Genomic DNA, 25,002 nt, shown 5'->3' on the forward strand with positions numbered 1-25,002 from the left:
GATGTGGAGGGTAGTGAAGGGTTACTGTACCTACAGCTGGATGTGGAGGGTAGTGAAGGGTTACTGTACCTGCCACTCTGCAGCTGGATGTGGAGGGTAGTGAAGGGCTCCATACGGATCATGTAGTGCATGACTCCTGCAGCGTTAGAGTAGTGTGTTCCGTAGTGGAACTTATCTATGGTGCCCGTTGAGTCCTCAAAGCTCTCATACCTGATCAGACAAGACACAATGATTCAAATGGTTCCCTGCATTAACAGGAAGAATAATGAAGTCAACATGAAACACAGGCAGTAACACAGTGTATTTGTGGAGCACGTAGGCTGTGTATAATACTGGTCATTATAAAACAGACTGAATTCAGGTCACACAACACATATACTAGGATGAGCTTGGTGTTTAAACAGAACTGGAGATGATCTGGTCTGCGTCCCAAAGCATCATCTTCCCTACATAGTGGATCTACTTTTGACCAGAGCCACCTATTCCCTGGTTATAAATAGTGACCTAGTGTACATAGGAAACTGGGTGACATTTTGGACACAGCCCTGGAGTTCTCTGTGCGAGGTTACTGCAGTACTCACTTCTCCCTGACGTTCTGTGCGTGGCGGGGGTTGACTACTCCCATGGGTTTGGACAGGTCTCTGAACACGGCTGGGTTCTCCAGGTCCAGAACTGGAGAGGTGTAGTCACTCAGCACCCATGGGAACTGGACCCAACCCAACCCAGGGACACCATTAGATTAGACTGGACTACAGCATGAATGCTGTTCGCTCATTTGTTCCTGCATTCATGATTCATTTGTTTGTTGATTATTCTGTTCATTCATTCATTCATAGATTCAATGATTCATTTGTTTGTTGATTATTCTGTTCATTCATTCATTCATTCATAGATTCAATGATTCATTTGTTTGTTGATTCTTCTGTTCATTCATTCATTCATAGATTCAATGATTCATTTGTTTGTTTATTCTTCTGTTCATTCATTCATTCATAGATTCAATGATTCATTTGTTTGTTTATTCTTCTGTTCATTCATTCATTCATAGATTCAATGATTCATTTGTTTGTTGATTATTCTGTTCATTCATTCATTCATAGATTCAATGATTCATTTGTTTGTTGATTCTTCTGTTCATTCATTCATTCATAGATTCAATGATTCATTTGTTTGTTTATTCTTCTGTTCATTGATGCTTCTGTTTATTCATTTCATTCCTCCCTCCCTGGTTTACGGGACAGGGACTTACCACAGGGTACTGAGACAGGTCGTTGTAGGTACGTCCAGAGATGGTGTTTAGTTGCATCAGATATTCAAAGTTGGAAATCTCTCTGCATACCCATCTCTATTGACAAAACACACACAGTTAGCTTCCTCTCTGCATACCCATCTCTAATGACACACACAGTTAGCTTCCTCTCTGCATACCCATCTCTATTGACAAAACACACACAGTTAGCTTCCTCTCTGCATACCCATCTCTATTGACAAAACACAAACAGTTAGCTTCCTCTCTGCATACCCATCTCTATTGACAAAACACAAACAGTTAGCTTCCTCTCTGCATACCCATCTCTAATGACACACACAGTTAGCTTCCTCGCTGCATACCCATCTCTAATGACACACGCAGTTAGCTTCCTCTCTGCATACCCATCTCTAATGACACACACAGTTAGCTTCCTCTCTGCATACCCATCTCTAATGACACACACAGTTAGCTTCCTCTCTGCATACCCATCTCTATTGACAAAACACACACAGTTAGCTTCCTCTCTGCATACCCATCTCTATTGACAAAACACAAACAGTTAGCTTCCTCTCTGCATACCCATCTCTAATGACACACACAGTTAGCTTCCTCTCTGCATACCCATCTCTATTGACAAAACACACACAGTTAGCTTCCTCTCTGCATACCCATCTCTAATGACAAAACACAAACAGTTAGCTTCCTCTCTGCATACCCATCTCTAATGACAAAACACAAACAGTTAGCTTCCTCTCTGCATACCCATCTCTAATGACACACACAGTTAGCTTCCTCTCTGCATACCCATCTCTAATGACACACACAGTTAGCTTCCTCTCTGCATACCCATCTCTAATGACACAAACAGTTAGCTTCCTCTTAGTTTAGTTGACATGTTTGACATCATCATCTGAGACTCAATCATTAGATGTTACTGAGGTAGTAGGCTGAGTAGTAGGCTGAGGTCCTAGGCTGCAGTAGGCTCTCTAGGCTGACAGTAGGCTGAGGTAGTAGGCTGAGGTAGTAGGCATACCCATAGGCTGAGGTAGTAGGCTGAGGTAGTAGGCTGAGGTAGTAGGCTGAAGCATAGACTGAGGTAGTAGGCTGAGGCAGTAGGCTGAGGTAGTAGGCTGTAGTAGGCTGAGGTATTAGGCTGAGGTAGTAGGCTGAGGTAGTAGGCTGAGGGTAGGCTGAAGCAGTAGGCTGACAAAGGCTGAGGTAGTAGGCTGAAGCAGTAGGCTGCATACCCATCTGAGGTGAGTAGGCTGAGGTAGTAGGCTGAAGCAGTAGGCCCAGGTAGTAGGCTGACAAAACAGGCAAACAGTAGGCTGAGGTAGTAGACTGATATCCATCTGAGGTAGACAAAGGCACAGTAACAGTAGTAGGCTGAGGTAGTAGGCTGAGGTAGTAGACTGAGGTAGTAGGCTGAGGTAGTAGGCTGAGGTAGTAGGCTCTAGTAGGCAAAGCACAAACAGCTGAGGTATCTAGGCTGCAGTAGGCTGAGGTAGTAGGCTGAGGTAGTAGGCTGAGGTAGTAGGCTGAAGCAGTAGGCTGAGGTAGTAGACTGAGGTAGTAGGCTGAGGTAGTAGGCTGAAGCAGTAGGCTGAGGTAGTAGGCTGAGGTAGTAGGCTGAGGTAGTAGACTGAGGTAGTAGGCTGAGGTAGTAGGCTGAGGTAGTAGGCTGAGGTAGTAGGCTGAGGTAGTAGGCTGAGGTAGTAGGCTGAGGTAGTAGGCTGAGGTAGTAGGCTGAGGTAGTAGGCTGAGGTAGTAGGCTGAGGTAGTAGGCTGAGGTAGTAGGCTGAGGTAGTAGGCTGAAGCAGTAGGCTGAGGCAGTAGGCTGAGGTAGTAGGCTGAGGTAGTAGGCTGAGGTAGTAGGCTGAGGTAGTAGGCTGAGGTAGTAGGCTGAGGTAGTAGGCTGAAGCAGTAGGCTGAGGTAGTAGGCTGAGGTAGTAGGCTGAGGTAGTAGGCTGAGGTAGTAGGCTGAAGCAGTAGGCTGAGGTAGTAGCCTGAAGCAGTAGGCTGAGGTAGTAGGCTGAGGCAGTAGGCTGAGGTAGTAGGCTGAGGTAGTAGGCTGAGGTAGTAGGCTGAGGTAGTAGGCTGAGGCAGTAGGCTGAGGCAGTAGGCTGAGGCAGTAGGCTGAGGTAGTAGGCTGAAGCAGTAGGCTGAGGTAGTAGGCTGAGGTAGTAGGCTGAGGTAGTAGGCTGAAGCAGTAGGCTGAGGTAGTAGGCTGAAGCAGTAGGCTGAGGCAGTAGGCTGAGGTAGTAGGCTGAAGCAGTAGGCTGAGGTAGTAGGCTGAGGCAGTAGGCTGAGGTAGTAGGCTGAAGCAGTAGGCTGAGGCAGTAGGCTGTGGTAGTAGGTCCTTACTGAATCAATAGTTATCTGTGTAACACACAGGTTGCATCCCAAACTGCACCCTACTCCCTACATAGTGCACTGCTTTTGACCAGAGCCCTATGGGCCCTACATAGGGAATAGAGTCCCATTTGTGATGCAGACAGAGTTAACAGCTGTACCTGTGTGAGTCCAGAAGCCTTGAGGAGCTCCTGAGGAGAGCGGGAGCCGAAATAGAAGAGGTTGGGGGGCCGCAGCCCCAGGATCCTAGAGTACACCATGTTCCTCACCTGGGGAGGGAGGTCGGGGTCAGGTTATACATGTCTCTTACACTGGTCCTTTTCATATCACTTCACATTATCATTAGTGTCAAATAATGATACAATTCCACATCTTATTACAGGTATTGGGATCAACACTGTGGTACAAAGACAGTGGTGGCTGGTGCCACGTTAAATCGGAGGACGTGGCTCGGCTGGAAACGGAATGGTATCAGCCACAACAAAGTCATGGTTTCCTTGTGTTTGATACCAATACATTGACTCTATTCCAGCCATTACTGGGAGCCATATTCCCCTCATTAGCCTTCACTGTACTAAAGGCCTCAGGCCCTTGAATCTAGCAGTTAGACGAGAGACACACCTTCTTCTTGAAGTTGATGAAGTAGTGTGACTGGTCGATGAAGAACAGCTCCACAGCAGAGCGACGCAGGTTGTAGCGTCTCAGGTGCACCTCTCTCAGCTGAGACAGGGGCCGCTTGAAATCAAAACCAATTCCTGGATAGATAGAAGTTTGTCAACAAACAACTCTTTCAGATTCAACTGTATCATGATGTCAGCAGTGACTGTTCTTTACAGTGACTGGGGAATGATGCATACACTAAGACAGATCCTCTGGTCAGATGAAGCCTGGTTCTGGACTAAGAAGCCTGCTGATTGGAGAATCTCCATTGATATAGCATTACGGTCTCAAGACTAGATTTAATCTGTGTCTGGGAAACTGCCCCATAGTGTTCATTGCCAGACGTCTTTATGTCCTCACCCTCTTCCGTCTCCTCCTTCTCGCTGCTGGCGTCGTAGAAGTACAGGTGATGTGTGGTGACCTCCAGCCGACCCGGAACCACCGCCACGATGGTGATGAGCTCACAGTCCTCCGACAGAACCAGCTTCTCCTTCTGACTGTCGTCCTCCCCTCCACCCTGAGGAACCGTTAGAGAAAATACATGTATCAGATCACCACTAGCATTTCTGATTCAACTAACCAGGGGCTTGCAGAGAATTTTACTAGTTGAATCAGGTCACTGGTTCTGAGGTTGATATGTGGAGTGGGTAGGGGGGTGGAGATCAAATCACTCACTTATTGTCCAGAAAGACAATGTCCTCCTCTCCTAACTGGTCATCCTCCATGTCACTCACTTTGGCCTCCTTGGCAACAGCCAATGGGAGGGGTTCTGAACTGCGAGGACTATCAGCTCCTGATGTGGAGAGATGCAGACAGACAATACATTCTACTGAACCTGAGCACACACTCACAGACCTATATTACCTGAGCACACACTCACAGACCTATATTACCTGAGCACACTCTCACAGACCTATATTACCTGAGCACACTCTCACAGACCTATATTACCTGAACACACACACACAGACCTATATTACGTCTGAGATCCCCAAGGATTGGAAAGCTGCCGCAGTCATCCCCCTCTTCAAAGGAGGTTACAGACCTATATCCATCCTGCCCTGCCTATCTAAGGTCTTCGAATGCCAAGTCAACAAACAGATCACTGACCATCTCGAATCCCACCGTACCTTCTCCGCTGTGCAATCTGGTTTCCGAGCCGGTCACGGGTGCAACTCAGCCACACTCAAGGTACTAAACGATATCATAACCGCCATCGATAAAAGTGAGTACTGTGCAGCCGTCTTCATCGACCTTGCCAAGGCTTTCGACTCTGTCAATCACCATATTCTTATCGGCAGACTCAGTAGCCTCGGATTTTCGGATGACTGCCTTGCCTGGTTCACCAATTACTTTGCAGACAAGAGTTCAGTGTGTCAAATCGGAGGGCATGCTGTCCGGTCCTCTGGCAGTCTCTATGGGGGTGCCACAGGGTTCAATTCTCGGGCCAACTTTTTTTCTCTGTATATATCAATGATGTTGCTCTTGCTGCGGGCGATTCCCTGATCCACCTCTACGCAGACGACACCATTCTATATACTTCCGGCCCGTCATTGGACACTGTGCTATCTAACCTCCAAACGAGCTTCAATGCCATACAACACTCCTTCCGTGGCCTCCAACTGCTCTTAAACGCTAGTAAAACCAAATGCATGCTTTTCAACCGATCGCTGCCTGCACCCGCATGCCCGACTTGCATCACCACCCTGGATGGTTCCGACCTTGAATATGTGGACATCTATAAGTACCTAGGTGTCTGGCTAGACTGTAAACTCTCCTTCCAGACTCATATCAAACATCTACAATCGAAAATCAAATCAAGAGTCGGCTTTCTATTCCGCAACAAAGCCTCCTTCACTCACGCCGCCAAACTTACCCTAGTAAAACTGACTATCCTACCGATCCTCGACTTCGGCGATGTCATCTACAAAATTGCTTCCAACACTCTACTCAGCAAACTGGATGCAGTTTATCACAGTGCCATCCGTTTTGTCACTAAAGCACCTTATACCACCCACCACTGCGACTTGTATGCTCTAGTCGGCTGGCCCTCGCTACATATTCGTCGCCAGACCCACTGGCTCCAGGTCATCTACAAGTCCATGCTAGGTAAAGCTCCGCCTTATCTCAGTTCACTGGTCACGATGGCAAAACCCATCCATCCGTAGCACGCGCTCCATCAGGTGTATCTCACTGATCATCCCTAAAGCCAACACCTCATTTGGCCGCCTTTCGTTCCAGTACTCTGCTGCCTGTGACTGGAACAAATTGCAAAAATCGCTGAAGTTGGAGACTTTTATCTCCCTCACCAACTTCAAACATCTGCTATCTGAGCAGCTTACCGATCGCTGCAGCTGTACATAGTCTATTGGTAAATAGCCCACCCAATTTTACCTACCTCATTCCCATACTGTTTTTATTTATGTACTTTTCTGCTCTTTTGCACACCAATATCTCTACCTGTACATGACCATCTGATCATTTATCACTCCAGTGTTAATCTGCAAAATTGTAATTATTCGCCTACCTCCTCATGCCTTTTGCACACAATGTATATAGACTCCCCTTTTTTTCTACTGTGTTATTGACTTGTTAATTGTTTACTCCATGTGTAACTCTGTGTTGTCTGTTCACACTGCTATGCTTTATCTTGGCCAGGTCGCAGTTGCAAATGAGAACTTGTTCTCAACTAGCCTACCTGGTTAAATAAAGGTGAAATAAAAAAAATAAAAATTACCTGAGCACACACTCACAGACCTATATTACCTGAGCTCACAGTCACAGACCTATACTACCTGAGCACACTCTCACAGACCTATATTACCTGAACACACTCTCACAGACCTATATTACCTGAACACACTCTCACAGACCTATATTACCTGAACACACACTCACAGTCACAGACCTATATTACCTGAGCACACTCTCACAGACCTATATTACCTGAGCACACACTCACAGTCACAGACCTATATTACCTGAGCACACTCTCACAGACCTATATTACCTGAACACACTCTCACAGACCTATATTACCTGAACACACTCTCACAGACCTATATTACCTGAACACACTCTCACAGACCTATATTACCTGAACACACTCTCACAGACCTATACTACCTGAGCACACTCTCACAGACCTATATTACCTGAACACACTCTCACAGACCTATATTACCTGAACACACACTCACAGTCACAGACCTATATTACCTGAGCACACTCTCACAGACCTATATTACTTGAGCACACACTCACAGTCACAGACCTATATTACCTGAGCACACTCTCACAGACCTATATTACCTGAACACACTCTCACAGACCTATATTACCTGAACACACACTCACAGTCACAGACCTATATTACCTGAGCACACTCTCACAGACCTATATTACTTGAGCACACACTCACAGTCACAGACCTATATTACCTGAGCACACTCTCACAGACCTATATTACCTGAACATACACTCACAGTCACAGACCTATATTACCTGAGCACACTCTCACAGACCTATATTACCTGAGCACACACTCACAGTCACAGACCTATATTACATGAGCACACTCTCACAGACCTATATTACCTGAACACACTCTCACAGACCTATATTACCTGAGCACACTCTCACAGACCTATATTACCTGAGCAGAGATTCAGGATGATAACTCTTTTATTTCTGATGTTGTGAAGCTTAATGCCAAACGAATTCCCCAATCTTAGGAAAATAAAGGTCTTCTAATCTAATGTTACCTGAACACAGATTTTAAAACACATTTTCAAAACACAGCAGTGTCCGGAGCTAACCTGCACACGAAAACAGATCACCTACCAATTTAGAATGGAAACTTGCTTCTGCTTAACAAAAGCAATTCACTGAAATCTGGTAGACATGGCTACGACGTCATAACTGGGCGAAGCACATAAAGTCCTAACATGCGATGTATAGTTGTCCTCTCATAAGGCGTACCCATATTGTCTCTGAAGGCGCTGGCTTCCTGGTGAGTGTCGTACTGGTAGTTCGGCACTAGTTTCAGACGCATCTTAGAGTACGTCTCCGCGCTGGACAACTTCCATTTCACCTCTAGTGGGACTCTGAGGTACAAATCACAGTAGATTCCAGTCAGGCACAAAGCACCACAACAAAGCTTACAATATATGATGACATTAGTAGTCGAGTCCATCTGGTGCAGGGTAAAGCTCCCATTATATGTTGATCTAGGGTCAGTTTTGCACTTTAACTCCTAATGGTTAAAGGAGTTGTTCACTATTTTACAACATGATGTTAGATGGTTCCTCACCTTGAAAGTAGCCTATGAGCCAGGAGAAACAGTCATTAGAAACCTAAGCTAACTTTAGCAACCGCTAGCTAAAAATCAATGGAAGTGATGGGAGGGTGAGCATGTTTATCTTTTACATGGCCAAATCCTCTTAAAGTAACTCAAACCAAGTAACATCAAACCAAATATGGAGTTGATGTCAGGTGACTTGGACAGTATTTGTTTCTAAACATGCCCCCATCACATCCATTGATTTGTAGCTAGCGGTGGCTAAAGTTCGCTGACGTTTGAAAAGGGTTGATTAAAGATAACTGCACCATAGATTCCAGTTTCTCCTGGCCCATAGACTACTTTCAGGGTGAGGAACCAGCTAACGTCATGTTGTAAAATAATGAACTACTCCTTTAATGTTAGGACATGGGGAAGGTAACCAGAGCCTAGATATATACACCTTACTATGGAATAGGCTGACAGTAGCCCTATGGGCCTTGGTCAAAAGTAGATCACTATATAGGGAATAGGGTGCCATTTGGGACGGAATCATAGATATAGATAGGATAGAGTCAGACCTGTGTGCCCAGGCCCCTCTCTCGCTGGTGAGCAGCCTGCGGAGGGATTCCCAGTGGCGCCACACTACTCCCTGCTGGCCGGAGCTCTGTTTCTGACCACTGTAGTAACGGCTGTTTTCACTGCGGACCCGCCTCAGGTACGGGTCCACTATCACCTCCTGTAAGAGCATGCACAGACCCCATGAGCACGCACGAACACGCACACACACAGAAATACCTGTCGATTAGTGACCCATCAGCAATACGAGCACAAACCAAGTTGTACTGGGCTGATAATCCACAGCTTCAGAATACTCCAGATCACCACAATATAATGAAGACAGTACAACTAGCTGAACAAAAACAACTTTCAAGACACATAATATTGACTTGATATTATTAATGTCATAATGGAGGTTATGTCATAATGGAGGACAGTGGACTGTACTATGACCTCATAGGACTACCAGGCCTGCTAGTAGCATAGTTTACCTGGAACTTGTCTTTGCTGTAGGTCTTCTCTTTGTCCCGCCGTATGGCAGTGCTCATCAGGTCATCAAAGCACGAGTTCCAGAAGTTAGACATGAGGTCATGACTCTTCCCAAACTGATCCAGTTCATACTGCTCCATGGTGGGCTGCACCTACACATTATATACAGTAATGTTATATACTATCTATACATTATATACACACATTATATACTTTAATGTTATATACTACCTATACATTATATACACACATTATATACAGTAATGTTATATACTATCTATACATTATATACACACATTATATACAGTAATGTTATATACTATCTACACATTATATACACACATTATATACAGTAATGTTATATACTATCTACACATTATATACACACATTATATACAGTAATGTTATATACTATCTACACATTATATACACACATTATATACAGTAATGTTATATACTATCTACACATTATATACACACATTATATACAGTAATGTTATATACTATCTACACATTATTGTGGAAGGACCACTAGAGGGCAGGCTGGGCTCATTATATAGCCCAACAAAGCATGGAGACAATATACTATCTACACATTATAGCACAGCTGACGGTACTAATTATATACTATCTACACATTATATAAAAGAGAATGGAACCAGTAATGTTAAAACTATCTATACATTATATACACACATTATATACAGTAAGCTGTTATATACTACCTATAGATTGACAAACCCGTGATTTATGTTTGTTGTAGTTTAAAAGATTATCCTATTGTGTTCTTGTTTCATATGGAGAAGATGTGTTTTTTCCTATGGAAGATTTTCATTGATTATGTTAGAATGTTTTTATCTACAATTATATACACCTCAATAGAGAACCGTGTTCAATCAGAAAATACTATCTGACTCATTTATTCCATTATTCAGTAATGTTATATACTATCTACACATTATATACATTATATACAGTAATGTTTATATACATCTACATACAGTAATGTTATATACTACCTACACATTATATACACACATTATATACAGTAATGTTATACTACCTACACATTGGCACAATGACTGGGAAAGAGGGATACCTAGTCAGTTGTACAACTGAATGTATTCAACTGAAATGTGTCTTCTGCATTTAACCCAGCCCCTCTGACTCAGACTGGGAGCAAAGGCCAAAACTGGGCTCTACTGCCAGATCTATGACATTTTCTATTTACAAGATATCTAAACAAAACAGATTTGTGATTATACACCGTCACACACATTTATAATAAATCCTCCGCTGAACCAAGTGGTCTGTTTGGCTTCGTATTTATGGGGCGGCAGGGTAGCCTAGTGGTTAGAGAGTAACCGAAAGGATGCAAGTTCAAATCCCCGAGCTGACAAGGTACAAATCTGTCATTCTGCCCCTGAACAGGCAGTTCCCCAGTAGGCCGTCATTGAAAATAAGAATTTGTTCTTAACTGACTTGCCAAGTTAAATAAAGGTCAAATAAAATATCCTCAAACCTCTTGGTCTGCTAGGTGACTTCTCTTCCATTAAATTCACATGGTAAATACAAGGAAAGCTTTCTGATTCTGTTCTCATTTCTAACCTGGGAGAGAAGCCACTGTCCTGGACAAAATCCTGGCCTTCCATCCACGTACCTCCAGTGTGTATATTAAGAGGTAAATAATGTGAGGAGGACCAGAGAACACTGAACAGACAGATGATCTGTCCCTGGTTTAGTTTTCACTCTGAGGCAGAAAGGAGGATGTGACATCAGCCTGTCTAGAAATACTAGCCTGAGAGAAGAGACAAAACATCAACACTGCGTTTAGTAGTAGAACCTACGGACTCAGTTTAGTTTCTGAACTAAAGAGAAGAGACAAAACGTCAACACCGCATTTAGTAGTAGAACCTACGGACTCAGTTTAGTTTCTGAACTAAAGAGAGAAGACAAAAGTCAACACGTTTAGTAGTAGAAAACGTTTCAACACCGCATTTAGTAGTAGAACCTACGGACTCAGTTTAGTTTCTGAACTAAAGAGAGAAGAGACAAAACGTCAACACCGCATTTAGTAGTAGAACCTACGGACTCAGTTTAGTTTCTGAACTAAAGAGAGAAGAGACAAAACGTCAACACTGCGCATTTTTAGTAGTAGAACCTACGGACTCAGTTTAGTTTCTGAACTAAAGAGAGAAGAGACAAAACATCAACACTGCATTTAGTAGTAGAACCTACGGACTCAGTTTAGTTTCTGAACTAAGAGAGAAGAGACAGAATATCAACACCGCATTTAGTAGTAGAACCTACGGACTCAGTTTAGTTTCTGAACTAAAGAAGAGAAGTGTACAAGCTAATATTTTAGCCTGTCCAGGAACTACTGAGGAAAATGAGCTGTCCAACATACTTGACTGTATGTTTATTTATTCCATGTGTAACTCTGTGTTGTTGTTTGTGTCACACTGCTTTGCTTTATCTTGGCCAGGTTGCAGTTGTAAATGAGAACTTGTTCCCAACTAGCCTACCTGGTTAAATAAAAAAAAAACGTTTTTATTTTTTTAAATACGACACTGTCTGAGATGTTGACAATAATCCATTGTCCATGGCCTGTGTGGTCCAGCCGTTACAGCACACATGTATACCAGAGTCGGCGTGGGTTTGAATCCATCCCACTGCCCTTTCACTCACCCTTCCCTGTCTTTCAAACAGTTTACTATCGCTTCAATACAAAAAGCCAATCAAATTAAAGTAGTGGGACTGACCCAGTCCTTAAAACAATACATTAATGAAAGTAGTGGGACTGACCCAGTCCTTAAAAAAATACATTAAAGCAAGTAGTGGGACTGACCCAGTCCTTAAAAAAATACCTTTATTATTAATTGTCCGTGTGAAATAAATCACGCCCCAAATGGCTTCCATGGGGCAGAAGGCTGTGATGTTGTGTTTCTGGATGGTCAGATAGCGAGCAACAAGCTGTCATATGGGGAATCGTAGGTGGCTCGTTTCAGCTGGTTTCAGCTGGTTTCAGCTGGTTTCAACTTGTTTCAGCTGGTTTCAGCTGGTTTCAGCTGGTTTCAACTAGTTTCAGCTGGTTTCAGCTCGTTTCAACTAGTTTCAGCTGGTTTCAGCTGGTTTCAGCTGGGTTCAACTAGTTTCAGCTGGTTTCAGCTCGTTTCAGCTCGTTTCAGCTGGTTTCAACTAGTTTCAGCTCGTTTCAGCTAGTTTCAGCTGGTTTCAACTAGTTTCAGCTGGTTTCAGCTCGTTTCAGCTGGTTTCAACTAGTTTCAGCTGGTTTCAACTAGTTTCAGCTGGTTTCAGCTGGTTTCAGCTGGTTGTATGTTGTTCTTGATACCAAGTTCTGTTTTGCCGTGTTTGACTGATGTCATGTCTATACTAATATGGCTCAAGTTCCTTAGCTAGCTAACCTACAACTGCAACGATAGATTTTAGAAACAAAAAGAGCTCCTTGTGCTCATATATTCAGTTTCAATAATTTTTTTATTTTATTTTATTTCACCTTTATTTAACCAGGTAGGCTAGTTGAGAACAAGTTCTCATTTGCAACTGCGACCTGGCCAAGATAAAGCATAGCAGTGTGAACAGACAACACAGAGTTACACATGGAGTAAACAATTAGCAAGTCAATAACACAGTAGAAAAAAATGGGCAGTCTATATACAATGTGTGCAAAAGGCATGAGGAGGTAGGCGAATAATACAATTTTGCAGATTAACACTGGAGTGATAAATGATCAGATGGGCATGTACAGGTAGAGATATTGGTGTGCAAAAGAGCAGAAAAGTAAATAAATAAAAACAGTATAAAAACAGTATGGGAATGAGGTAGGTGAAAAAGGGTGAGCTATTTACCTATAGACTATGTACAGCTGCAGCGATCGGTTAGCTGCTCGGATAGCTGATGTTTGAAGTTGGAGAGGGAGATAAAAGTCTCCAACTTCAGCGATTTTGCAATTCGTTCCAGTCACAGGCAGCAGAGTACTGGAACGAAAGGCGGCCAAATGAGGTGTTGGCTTTAGGGATGATCAGTGAGATACACCTGCTGGAGCGCGTGCTACGGATGGGTGTTGCCATCGTGACCAGTGAACTGAGATAAGGCGGAGCTTTACCTAGCATGGACTTGTAGATGACCTGGAGCCAGTGGGTCTGGCGACGAATATGTAGTGAGGGCCAGCCGACTAGAGCATACAAGTCGCAGTGGTGGGTGGTATAAGGTGCTTTAGCGACAAAACGGATGGCACTGTGATAGACTGCATCCAGTTTGCTGAGGAGAGTGTTGGAAGCCATTTTGTAGATGACATCGCCGAAGTCGAGGATCGGTAGGATAGTCAGTTTTACTAGGGTAAGCTTGGCAGCGTGAGTGAAGGAGGCTTTGTTGCGGAATAGAAAGCTGACTCTGGATTTGATTTTTGATTGGAGATGTTTGATGTGAGTCTGGAAGGAGAGTTTGCAGTCTAGCCAGACACCTAGGTACTTGTAGATGTCCACATATTCAAGGTTGGAACCATCCAGGGTGGTGATGCTAGTCGGGCATGCGGGTGCAGGCAGCGATCGGTTGAAAAGCATGCATTTGGTTTTGCTCGCGTTTAAGAGCAGTTGGAGGCCACGGAAGGAGTGCTGTATGGCATTGAAGCTCGTTTGGAGGTTTGATAGCACAGTGTCCAATGACGGGCCGAAAGTATATAGAATGGTGTCGTCTGCGTAGAGGTGGATCAGGGAATCGCCCGCAGCAAGAGCAACATCATTGATATATACAGAGAAAAGATTCGGCCCGAGAATTGAACCCTGTGGCACCCCCATAGAGACTGCCAGAGGACCGGACAGCATGCCCTCTGATTTGACACACTGAATAAACACTGAGATTAAATATAGTTTACATGTTGTTAACAATCTAAGCCGACCTCGTCGGTTTGGCCCCAGAGTTGCGCACCCGTTGGTTTTGTTGCTAAACAACCAACCCGTCTGTAAGGCCCTGGTCAAATGTAGTGCACTATATAGGGAATAGTGTGCCATATGGGATACAGCCTATATAAAGAAGAAGATAGATGAAGGTTGAGTGGTACTGACGTGGCGTTGGTAGAAGTCCAGCCACTCTACTGTGTGGCTGTAGCTCTGGAGGTCCTGGGCGAAGGTGGGGCTGCCGTTGGTGACTGGCAGGCTGGGCAGCAGGCCGTGCAGGGTCACGGGGTCAGCGTGTTGGTCCAGGAGGGTACGCACGATGGGCACGAGCTGAGAAAAGGTCTCCGTGTGTCCTCCGTTGGGGCCCGCCTAAAAATAAAAAACACCTTACTGTTGTACTTGTCTTTATCACACTAGCAGTCGTACTTGTCTTTATTTACTAGTGTAAAGCCGGTGATAAGAATGGAAACACCAGAATAACAGATGTTAATATGTTCTCACAGTAAAAGGTCTCTCACGAGCACCGACTTAGCAAATAGCTGCTTTATTGAGGAAGGTTTTAATTGCAATGACGATGTATGTGGTCGTCTTGCCTACTTGCCTACTACTGGTGGTCCTTCTGTAGCTCAGTTGGTAGAGCATGGCGCTTGTAACGCCAGGGTAGTGGGTTCGATTCCGGGACCACCCATACGTAGAATGTATGCACACGACTGTAAGTCGCTTTGGATAAAAGCGTCTGCTAAATGGCATATATTATTATTATAACTAAGTCTCTCTGGATAAGGACGCCTACTTTAGTTGAATGCATTAACTAAGTCTCTCTGGATAAGGACGCCTACTTTAGTTGAATGCATTAACTAAGTCTCTCTGGATAAGGACGCCTACTTTAGTTGAATGCATTAACTAAGTCTCTCTGGATAAGGACGCCTACTTTAGTTGAATGCATTAACTAAGTCTCTCTGGATAAGGACGCCTACTTTAGTTGAATGCATTAACTAAGTCTCTCTGGATAAGGACGCCTAATTTAGTTGAATGCATTAACTAAGTCTCTGGATAAGGACGCCTACTTTAGTTGAATGCATTAACTAAGTCTCTCTGGATAAGGACGCCTAATTTAGTTGAATGCATTAACTAAGTCTCTCTGGATAAGGACGCCTACTTTAGTTGAATGCATTAACTAAGTCTCTCTGGATAAGGACGCCTACTTTAGTTGAATGCATTAACTAAGTCTCTCTGGATAAGGACGCCTACTTTAGTTGAATGCATTAACTAAGTCTCTCTGGATAAGGACGCCTACTTTAGTTGAATGCATTAACTAAGTCTCTCTGGATAAGGACGCCTACTTTAGTTGAATGCATTAACTAAGTCTCTCTGGATAAGGACGCCTACTTTAGTTGAATGCATTAACTAAGTCTCTCTGGATAAGGACGCCTACTTTAGTTGAATGCATTAACTAAGTCTCTCTGGATAAGGACGCCTACTTTAGTTGAATGCATTAACTAAGTCTCTCTGGATAAGGACGCCTACTTTAGTTGAATGCATTAACTAAGTCTCTCTGGATAAGGACGCCTACTTTAGTTGAATGCATTAACTAAGTCTCTCTGGATAAGGACGCCTACTTTAGTTGAATGCATTAACTAAGTCTCTCTGGATAAGGACGCCTACTTTAGTTGAATGCATTAACTAAGTCTCTCTGGATAAGGACGCCTAATTTAGTTGAATGCATTAACTAAGTCTCTCTGGATAAGGACGCCTACTTTAGTTGAATGCATTAACTAAGTCTCTCTGGATAAGGACGCCTAATTTAGTTGAATGCATTAACTAAGTCTCTCTGGATAAGGACGCCTACTTTAGTTGAATGCATTAACTAAGTCTCTCTGGATAAGGACGCCTACTTTAGTTGAATGCATTAACTAAGTCTCTCTGGATAAGGACGCCTACTTTAGTTGAATGCATTAACTAAGTCTCTCTGGATAAGGACGCCTACTTTAGTTGAATGCATTAACTAAATCTCTCTGGATAAGGACGCCTACTTTAGTTGAATGCATTAACTAAGTCTCTCTGGATAAGGACGCCTACTTTAGTTGAATGCATTAACTAAGTCTCTCTGGATAAGGACGTCTGCTAAAATGACAGAAATGTCCAACGTAAATGTACCTCCATTACCCCGCCGGGCCACAGGGGGGCACCTAGTCGCCCCAGCAGGAAGCACACCTCGTCCCAGCCCAGAGATAGAACTGTCTGCAGGAGGCTGTGGAGTTTAACGCAGGCCATTACAGACACCTGGGGAGAGAGGGAAGGGAGAGAGACAGAGACACAGAGAGAGAAACAGAGAGACACAGAGAGAGAAATTATTTGGTCAAAAAGCAAATTAGGCTCCACTTCAAAAGTATTCTCACAGGTCTTAAAATCAACAGAAGTCCTAGTAAATGTTTCATCAGTACACAAACATAATATTATTATTCCTCAGCTGATGTATTTTTAAGTGGGGTACTAATACTAACAAAACACACAACAACAATTCAAGTGGATGGAAAAAGCTTTGCTCCTTCAAAAAATAAATAAACAAATCCCAACGCTTAAAGGAACATTTTGGACCATTTATTTATGACCACTTGATACTACTCCTACAGGAGTGCAAAATAGCACCCCATTCCCTACATAGTGCATAACTTTCTGGTCAGAGGTAGTGCACTATGTAGGGAACAGGGTACCATTTGGGATGCACCCCAACAGTAGTTATAACACAGAGAAGAGCTGCCCCGTCCTACACAACACTCCGGTAGTGTACTATGTAGGGAACAGGGTACCATTTGGGATGCACCCCAACAGTAGTTATAACTCAGAGAAGAGCTTCCCCGTCCTACACAACACTCCTCGGGAGGAATGCTAGCTATGTTCTCTGTGCACTGATAGATAACCATAGAAGGACTGGTGTTCTAAACACACCTTCCCTCCAAAGGTCTAACCTTTATTTGATAGTAAATGTGTACTAATAGACAGAGCATTGGGATTTGGTCCCACGGCATTTGGAGTTTAAACTTTCAAACCCACGCGTTGACTTATGCCCTCCAATGGATGTAGTTTGGAGAAAGAAGTTGTTTCCCCAATAGCACCCTATTCCACCCCTATCTCAGCCTATGGGCTCTGGTCAAAAGTAGTACACTATACAGTGAATAGGGAGCCATTCGGCATGCAGGCCAGAGTTAGAGCCAGTCCAGTTTGCCTAGAGGGAGGTGGGCGTAGCGTAACACCTGTGAGTCCTGTTCCTGGATGTAGCCGGTGATGATGCGCAGGCCGATCTGAGCCATCTCTCTGAGCTCCAGAGCCCCGGGGGTACCAGGGGTGCTGTGCCACGCCTGTAGTCTGTCCAGGAGGTTCACCACCCCCTCAAAGATCTACAACGACAACACACCTGTTAACAGTCTACAACACATGTTCAATCAATTCAATTCCCACAAGGGGCAATTATGTAGACAAGAGTGCAGATACGCGAAAACAACATAACAGTGACTCAATTCTCAAGACCGGGTTACCACACAGTTAAATGATATAGCTAGAACTACTATTCAAAACATCCTTCAAAACAGTAGCCGAGCTAAAGCCAACACACAAGACAAGACACAGCCACTGACATTAAACACACACTCATTCACGATTACAGGAAGTAGCTGTGCCGTTAATACATGTAACTACATGTAATCTAAAATGTAATCTAAAATGTAATCTACCTAATCCCAGAATATGTATTATTTACCATGAGAGGAACATAAACAATAACTAGTAATGCTGCATACTTCAAGAAAGGTTCAATTTCACCTTTCTGGTAAAAAAAAATAGTTATACATTGCTGAGATGAAGTCACTTTTGAGCTCAAATACACAGTACAAATATTATACAAATATTGAAAATATTAAATATTTTATGACGCATTTCCTATTCAATAAAACTGTAACGAATAAGGCTTGAAATGACTTCTACGCTTTCTAAATATAGTATAATCAGACTATAAAACCCACTAACTATAAGACTTCACCTTTCTTACAACTGTAAAATACATATTTGTATTTTTAGTGTCAGAGAAAATGTGCATATTTTCTAAAGGTCTCTCCTGATCAAAACATCCCACCGCTGTGAGCCACACAGACCTCTAGCCTGGCTTCCTGAACACGTTGGCAACTCGCCTTTCCTCTCATATTATTATCGTCCATCTAGGAGAAACAGAAAGTGTTTTTTTGTTTGTTTCAAATCTAGGAATTATATGAGATTAATGGCTGTAAATGGATCTCTGAATGTGCTACAGTGAATGAACCACTCTCTTGTTGAGCTACGATGTAAGGATTGCAGGCATGTGCTTTGTCAGTGTCTGTGACATAGGGTTCAGCCAGGAGATGACGGACAGTCGGAAGAGCCAATTAAAATGGTAGGACGGAGATCCCAGCTTCAAGTGGTTTCAAATTTCACATCCTACGTCACACAGGCACAAAAAATATACTACTGTGTCCGTGGGAACTAGGGCTGGCACTCAATGCAAGCCATTTCCATCTACAGGGTCCACAGATGGATCTCTAAGTGAAAATATCGGTCGGGACTGGAAACAGAACCACGCAGGTCCCCTAAACAGGGGACTTTACATCTACAGTGGGGCAAAAAAGTAAAAGGCTGGGTCTTTCAGCATGACAATAATCCCAAACACACCGCCCCGGCAACGAAGGAGTAGCTTCGTAAGAAGGATTTCAAGGTCCTGGAGTGACCTAGCCAGTCTCCAGATCTCAACCCCATAGAAAATCTTTGGAGGGAGTTGAAAGTCTGTGTTGCCCAGCAACAGCCCCAAAACATCACTGCTCTAGAGGAGCTCTGCATGGAGGAATGGGCCAAAATACCAGCAACAGTGTGAAAACCTTGTGAAGACTTACAGAAAACGTTTGACCTCTGTCATTGCCAACAAAAGGTATATAACAAAGTATTGAGATAAATAAATTCATAAAAAATCCTACAATGTGATTTTCTGGATTTCTTTTCTCTCATTTTGTCTGTCATAGTTGAAGTGTACCTATGATGAAAATGACAGGCCTCTCTCATCATTTTAAGTAGGGGAACTTGCACAATTGGTGGCTGACTAAATACTTTTTTGCCCCATTTGGGATGCAGACAACGTGTGGACCATGGTGAAGTACTACTGTACCTTCTCGCTCCACAGGGCCTGGTTGTCTGTTCCCTCTGAGAAGAGGAAGTCCTGGAGCAGCCTGAGGAGACGCAGCAGACTGGGGAAGTATGGTAGAGAGACACCCTGAGAGTCCCTCAGGTCTGACAGAGAAGACTCCAGCATCATCTCTAACAGACTGAGAGACACAGCAGAGAGGAGGGGAGAGGAGGGAGGGAGAATAGCCAGTCAACGTTTAACAAGCCAGTTAACATTTAGGGCTACATTTTGCTCAACCAAAACAGCACAGAACTGAAAAAAAGTTGATTTCTGTGGTTGATGTATGTAAGACTATTAAACAGGTTAACGTTCACAAGGCCGCAGAGCCAGACATTACCAGGATGCATACTCAGAGCAAGCACCAACCAACTGGCAAGTGTCTTCACTGACATGTTCAACCTCTCCCTGACCCAGTCTGTAATACCAACATGTTTCCAGCAGACCACCATAGTCCCTGTGCCCAAGAACGCCAAGGTAACCTGCCTAAATGACTATCGCCCCGTAGCACTCACATTTTTAGCCAAGAAATGCTTTGAAAGGCTGGTCATGGTTCAGATCAACAGCATCACCCCTGGACCCACTCTAATTCACATACCGCCCCAACAGATCCAGATGACGCAATCTCTATTACCCTCCACACTGCCCTTTTCCACCTGGGCAAGAGGAGCACCTATGTGACAATGCTGTTCATTGACTACAGCTCAGTGTTCAACACCACAGTCCTCTCCAAGCTCATCACTAAGCTAAGGACCCTGGGAGTAAACACCTCCCTCTACAGCTGGATCCTGGACTTCCTGACGGGCCGCCCCCCCAGGTGGTAAGGGTAGGTAACAACACATCCGCCACACTGACACCCTTCTGTACTCCCTGTTCACCCACTGCGTGGCCACGCACGACTCAAACACCATCATTACCTTTTCTGACGACACGACGGTGGTAGACCTGATCACCGACGACGATGATGAGACAGCCTATAGGGAGGTCAGTGACCTGGCAGTGTGGTATCAGGACAACAAAATCTCCCTCAACGTCTGCAAGACAAATGAGCTGATCGCTGACTACAGGAAACAGAGAGCCTAAGCACGCCCCCATTCACCTCGATGTGTCTGTAGTGGAGCGGGTGGAGAGTTTCAAGGTTCCTCGGTGTCCACATCACTAAGGAATTAACATGGTCCACACACACCCACACAGTCATGAAGAAGGCACGACAAAGCCTCTTCCCCCTCAGGAGGCACGACAACGCCTCTTCCCCCTCAGGAGGCACGACAATGCCTCTTCCCCCTCAGGAGGCACGACAACGCCTCTTCCCCCTCAGGAGGCACGACAACGCCTCTTCCCCCTCAGGAGGCACGACAATGCCTCTTCCCCTCAGGAGGCGGTAAAGATGTGTCATGAAGAAGGCATGACAACGCCTCTTCCCCCTCAGGAGGCGGTAAAGATTTGTCATGAAGAAGGCACGACAACGCCTCTTCCCCCTCAGGAGGCATGACAACGCCTCTTCCCCTCAGGAGGCACGACAACGCCTCTTCCCCCTCAGGAGGCACGACAACACCTCTTCCCCTCAGGAGGCACGACAACACCTCTTCCCCCTCAGGAGGCACGACAACGCCTCTTCCCCTCAGGAGGCACGACAACGCCTCTTCCCCTCAGGAGGCACGACAACGCCTCTTCCCCTCAGGAGGTGGTAAAGATGTGTCATGAAGAAGGCACGACAACGCCTCTTCCCCTCAGGAGGCACGACAACGCCTCTTCCCCTCAGGAGGCGGTAAAGATGTGTCATGAAGAAGGCATGACAACGCCTCTTCCCCTCAGGAGGCGGTAAAGATTTGTCATGAAGAAGGCACGACAACGCCTCTTCCCCCTCAGGAGGCACGACAACGCCTCTTCCCCTCAGGAGGCACGACAACGCCTCTTCCCCCTCAGGAGGCACGACAACACCTCTTCCCCTCAGGAGGCACGACAACGCCTCTTCCCCTCAGGAGGCACGACAACGCCTCTTCCCCCTCAGGAGGCACGACAACGCCTCTTCCCCTCAGGAGGCACGACAACGCCTCTTCCCCTCAGGAGGTGGTAAAGATGTGTCATGAAGAAGGCACGACAACGCCTCTTCCCCCTCAGGAGGCACGACAACGCCTCTTCCCCCTCAGGAGGCGGTAAAGATGTGTCATGAAGAAGGCACGACAACGCCTCTTCCCCCTCAGGAGGCACGACAACGCCTCTTCCCCTCAGGAGGCACGACAACACGTCTTCCCCCTCAGGAGGCACGACAACACGTCTTCCCCTCAGGAGGCACGACAACACGTCTTCCTCCTCAGGAGGCACGACAACACGTCTTCCCCTCAGGAGGCACGACAACACGTCTTCCCCCTCAGGAGGCACGACAACGCCTCTTCCCCTCAGGCGGCACGACAACGCCTCTTCCCCTCAGGAGGTGGTAAAGATGTGTCATGAAGAAGGCACGACAACGCCTCTTCCCCTCAGGAGGCACGACAACGCCTCTTCCCCTCAGGAGGCGGTAAAGATGTGTCATGAAGAAGGCACGACAACGCCTCTTCCCCCTCAGGAGGCACGACAACGCCTCTTCCCCTCAGGAGGCACGACAACACGTCTTCCCCTCAGGAGGCACGACAACACGTATTCCCCCTCAGGAGGCACGACAACTCGTCTTCCCCCTCAGGAGGCACGACAACACGTCTTCCTTCTCAGGAGGCACGACAACACGTCTTCCCCCTCAGGAGGCACGACAACACGTCTTCCCCCTCAGGAGGCACGACAACGCCGCTTCCCCTCAGGAGGCACGACAACACGTCTTCCTCTTCAGGAGGCACGACAACACCTCTTCCCCCTCAGGAGGCACGACAACGCCTCTTCCCCCTCAGGAGGCGGTAAAGATGGGTCACGAAGAAGGCACGACAACACCTCTTCCCTCTTAGGAGGCACGACAACGCCTCCTCCCCTTAGGAGGATGTAAAGATGTGTCATGAAGAAGGCACGACAACACCTCTTCCCCTCAGGAGGCACGACAACGCCTCTTCCCCTCAGGAGGCACGACAAAGCCTCTTCCCCTCAGGAGGCAGTAAAGATGTATCATGAAGAAGGCACGACAACGCCTCTTCCCCCTCAGGAGGCACGACAACGCCTCTTCCCCCTCAGGAGGCACGACAACACCTCTTCCCCAGGAGGCACGACAACACCTCTTCCCCAGGAGGCACGACAACACCTCTTCCCCCTCAGGAGGCACGACAACGCCTCTTCCCCTCAGGAGGCACGACAACGCCTCTTCCCCCTCAGGAGGCACGACAACACGTCTTCCCCCTCAGGAGGCACGACAACACCTCTTCCCCTCAGGAGGCACGACAACGGCGCTTCCCCCTCAGGAGGCACGACAACGCCGCTTCCCCCTCAGGAGGCACGACAACGCCTCTTCCCCTCAGGAGGCGGTAAAGATGTGTCACGAAGAAGGCACGACAACACCTCTTCCCCCTCAGGAGGCACGACAACACCTCTTCCCCCTCAGGAGGCACGACAACACCTCTTCCCCCTCAGGAGGCACGACAACGCCTCTTCCCCCTCAGGAGGCACGACAACGCCTCTTCCCCCTCAGGAGGCGGTAAAGATGTGTCATGAAGAAGGCACGACAACGCCTCTTCCCCCTCAGGAGGCACGACAACGCCTCTTCCCCCTCAGGAGGCACGACAACACCTCTTCCCCCTCAGGAGGCACGACAACGCCTCTTCCCCCTCAGGAGGCACGACAACGCCTCTTCCCCCTCAGGAGGCACGACAACGCCTCTTCCCCCTCAGGAGGCACGACAACGCCTCTTCCCCTCAGGAGGCACGACAACGCCTCTTCCCCTCAGGAGGCACGACAACGCCTCTTCCCCCTCAGGAGGCACGACAACGCCTCTTCCCCCTCAGGAGGCACGACAACGCCTCTTCCCCCTCAGGAGGCACGACAACGCCTCTTCCCCCTCAGGAGGCACGACAACGCCTCTTCCCCCTCAGGAGGCGGTAAAGATGTGTCATGAAGAAGGCACGACAACACCTCTTCCCCCTCAGGAGGCACGACAGCGCCTCTTCCCCCTCAGGAGGCACGACAACGCCTCTTCCCCCTCAGGAGGCGGTAAAGATGTATCATGAAGAAGGCACGACAACACCTCTTCCCCCTCAGGAGGCACGACAACGCCTCTTCCCCCTCAGGAGGCGGTAAAGATGTGTCATGAAGAAGGCACGACAACACCTCTTCCCCCTCAGGAGGCACGACAACGCCTCCTCCCCCTTAGGAGGATGTAAAGATGTGTCATGAAGAAGGCACGACAACACCTCTTCCCCCTCAGGAGGCACGACAACGCCTCTTCCCCCTCAGGAGGCACGACAATGCCTCTTCCCCTCAGGAGGCACGACAATGCCTCTTCCCCTCAGGAGGCACGACAACACCTCTTCCCCTCAGGAGGCGGTAAAGATGTATCATGAAGAAGGCACGACAACGCCTCTTCCCCCTCAGGAGGCGGTAAAGATGTGTCATGGGACCTCAGATCCTCAAAGTTCTACAGCTGCACCATTGAGAGCCTCTTGACAGGCTGCATTCCACCACAAGGCGCAACAGAGGGAAGTGCGTACGGCCCAGTACATCACTGGTACCCTGTGTATGTAGCCTAGTTCTCAATGATCTCTTACTCCTGCACATGGACTCAGTATTGGTACCCTGTGTATGTAGCCTAGTTCTCAATGATCTCTTACTCCTGCACATGGACTCAGTATTGGTACCCTGTGTATGTAGCCTAGTTCTCAATGATCTCTTACTCCTGCACATGGACTCAGTACTGGTACCCTGTGTATGTAGCCTAGTTATCAATGATCGCTCACTCCTGCACATGGACTCAGTACTGGTACCCTGTGTATGTAGCCTAGTTCTCAATGATCTCTCACTCCTGCACATGGACTCAGTACTGGTACCCTGTGTATGTAGCCTAGTTCTCAATTATCTCTCACCCCTGCACATGGACTCAGTACTGGTACCATGTGTATGTACTTAGTGATCAATTATCTCTCACCCCTGCACATGGACTCAGTACTGGTACCCTGTGTATGTACCTAGTTATCAATGATCTCTCACTCCTGCACATGGACTCAGTACTGGTACCCTGTGTATGTAGCCTAGTTATCAATTATCTCTTACTCCTGCACATGGACTCAGTACTGGTACCCTGTGTATGTACTTAGTTATCAATTATCTCTCACCCCTGCACATGGACTCAGTACTGGTACCCTGTGTATGTAGCCTAGTTATC

At 46.2% G+C, this 25,002-nt stretch overlaps 1 protein-coding gene and 1 long non-coding RNA gene across 2 annotated transcripts in view; both read right to left on the reverse strand.

The window, feature by feature from the left end:
• Window positions 1-25,002, reverse strand: part of LOC127920739 (neurobeachin-like protein 2) — a gene marked incomplete at both ends in the record, with an annotated part of 56,263 nt that overhangs the window by 18,630 nt on the left and 12,631 nt on the right. Inside the window, 14 exon segments of the mRNA XM_052504768.1 lie at window positions 70-210; window positions 582-706; window positions 1,250-1,345; window positions 3,766-3,873; window positions 4,226-4,359; window positions 4,625-4,781; window positions 4,936-5,057; window positions 8,246-8,370; window positions 9,125-9,282; window positions 9,596-9,745; window positions 14,678-14,878; window positions 16,667-16,792; window positions 17,764-17,907; window positions 19,695-19,851. Coding sequence (XP_052360728.1) covers window positions 70-210; window positions 582-706; window positions 1,250-1,345; window positions 3,766-3,873; window positions 4,226-4,359; window positions 4,625-4,781; window positions 4,936-5,057; window positions 8,246-8,370; window positions 9,125-9,282; window positions 9,596-9,745; window positions 14,678-14,878; window positions 16,667-16,792; window positions 17,764-17,907; window positions 19,695-19,851 — 1,944 coding nt within the window.
• LOC127920742 (uncharacterized) lies at window positions 5,067-8,234 on the reverse strand. The gene is made up of 3 exons (XR_008107204.1): window positions 7,760-8,234; window positions 7,539-7,631; window positions 5,067-7,381 (listed from the first exon to the last, which is right to left on the reverse strand). It is a non-coding gene; the product is annotated as an uncharacterized LOC127920742 (long non-coding RNA).

The sequence above is a fragment of the Oncorhynchus keta genome, unplaced genomic scaffold (assembly GCF_023373465.1).
Source record: "Oncorhynchus keta strain PuntledgeMale-10-30-2019 unplaced genomic scaffold, Oket_V2 Un_contig_20487_pilon_pilon, whole genome shotgun sequence".
Lineage (NCBI taxonomy): Eukaryota > Metazoa > Chordata > Actinopteri > Salmoniformes > Salmonidae > Oncorhynchus > Oncorhynchus keta.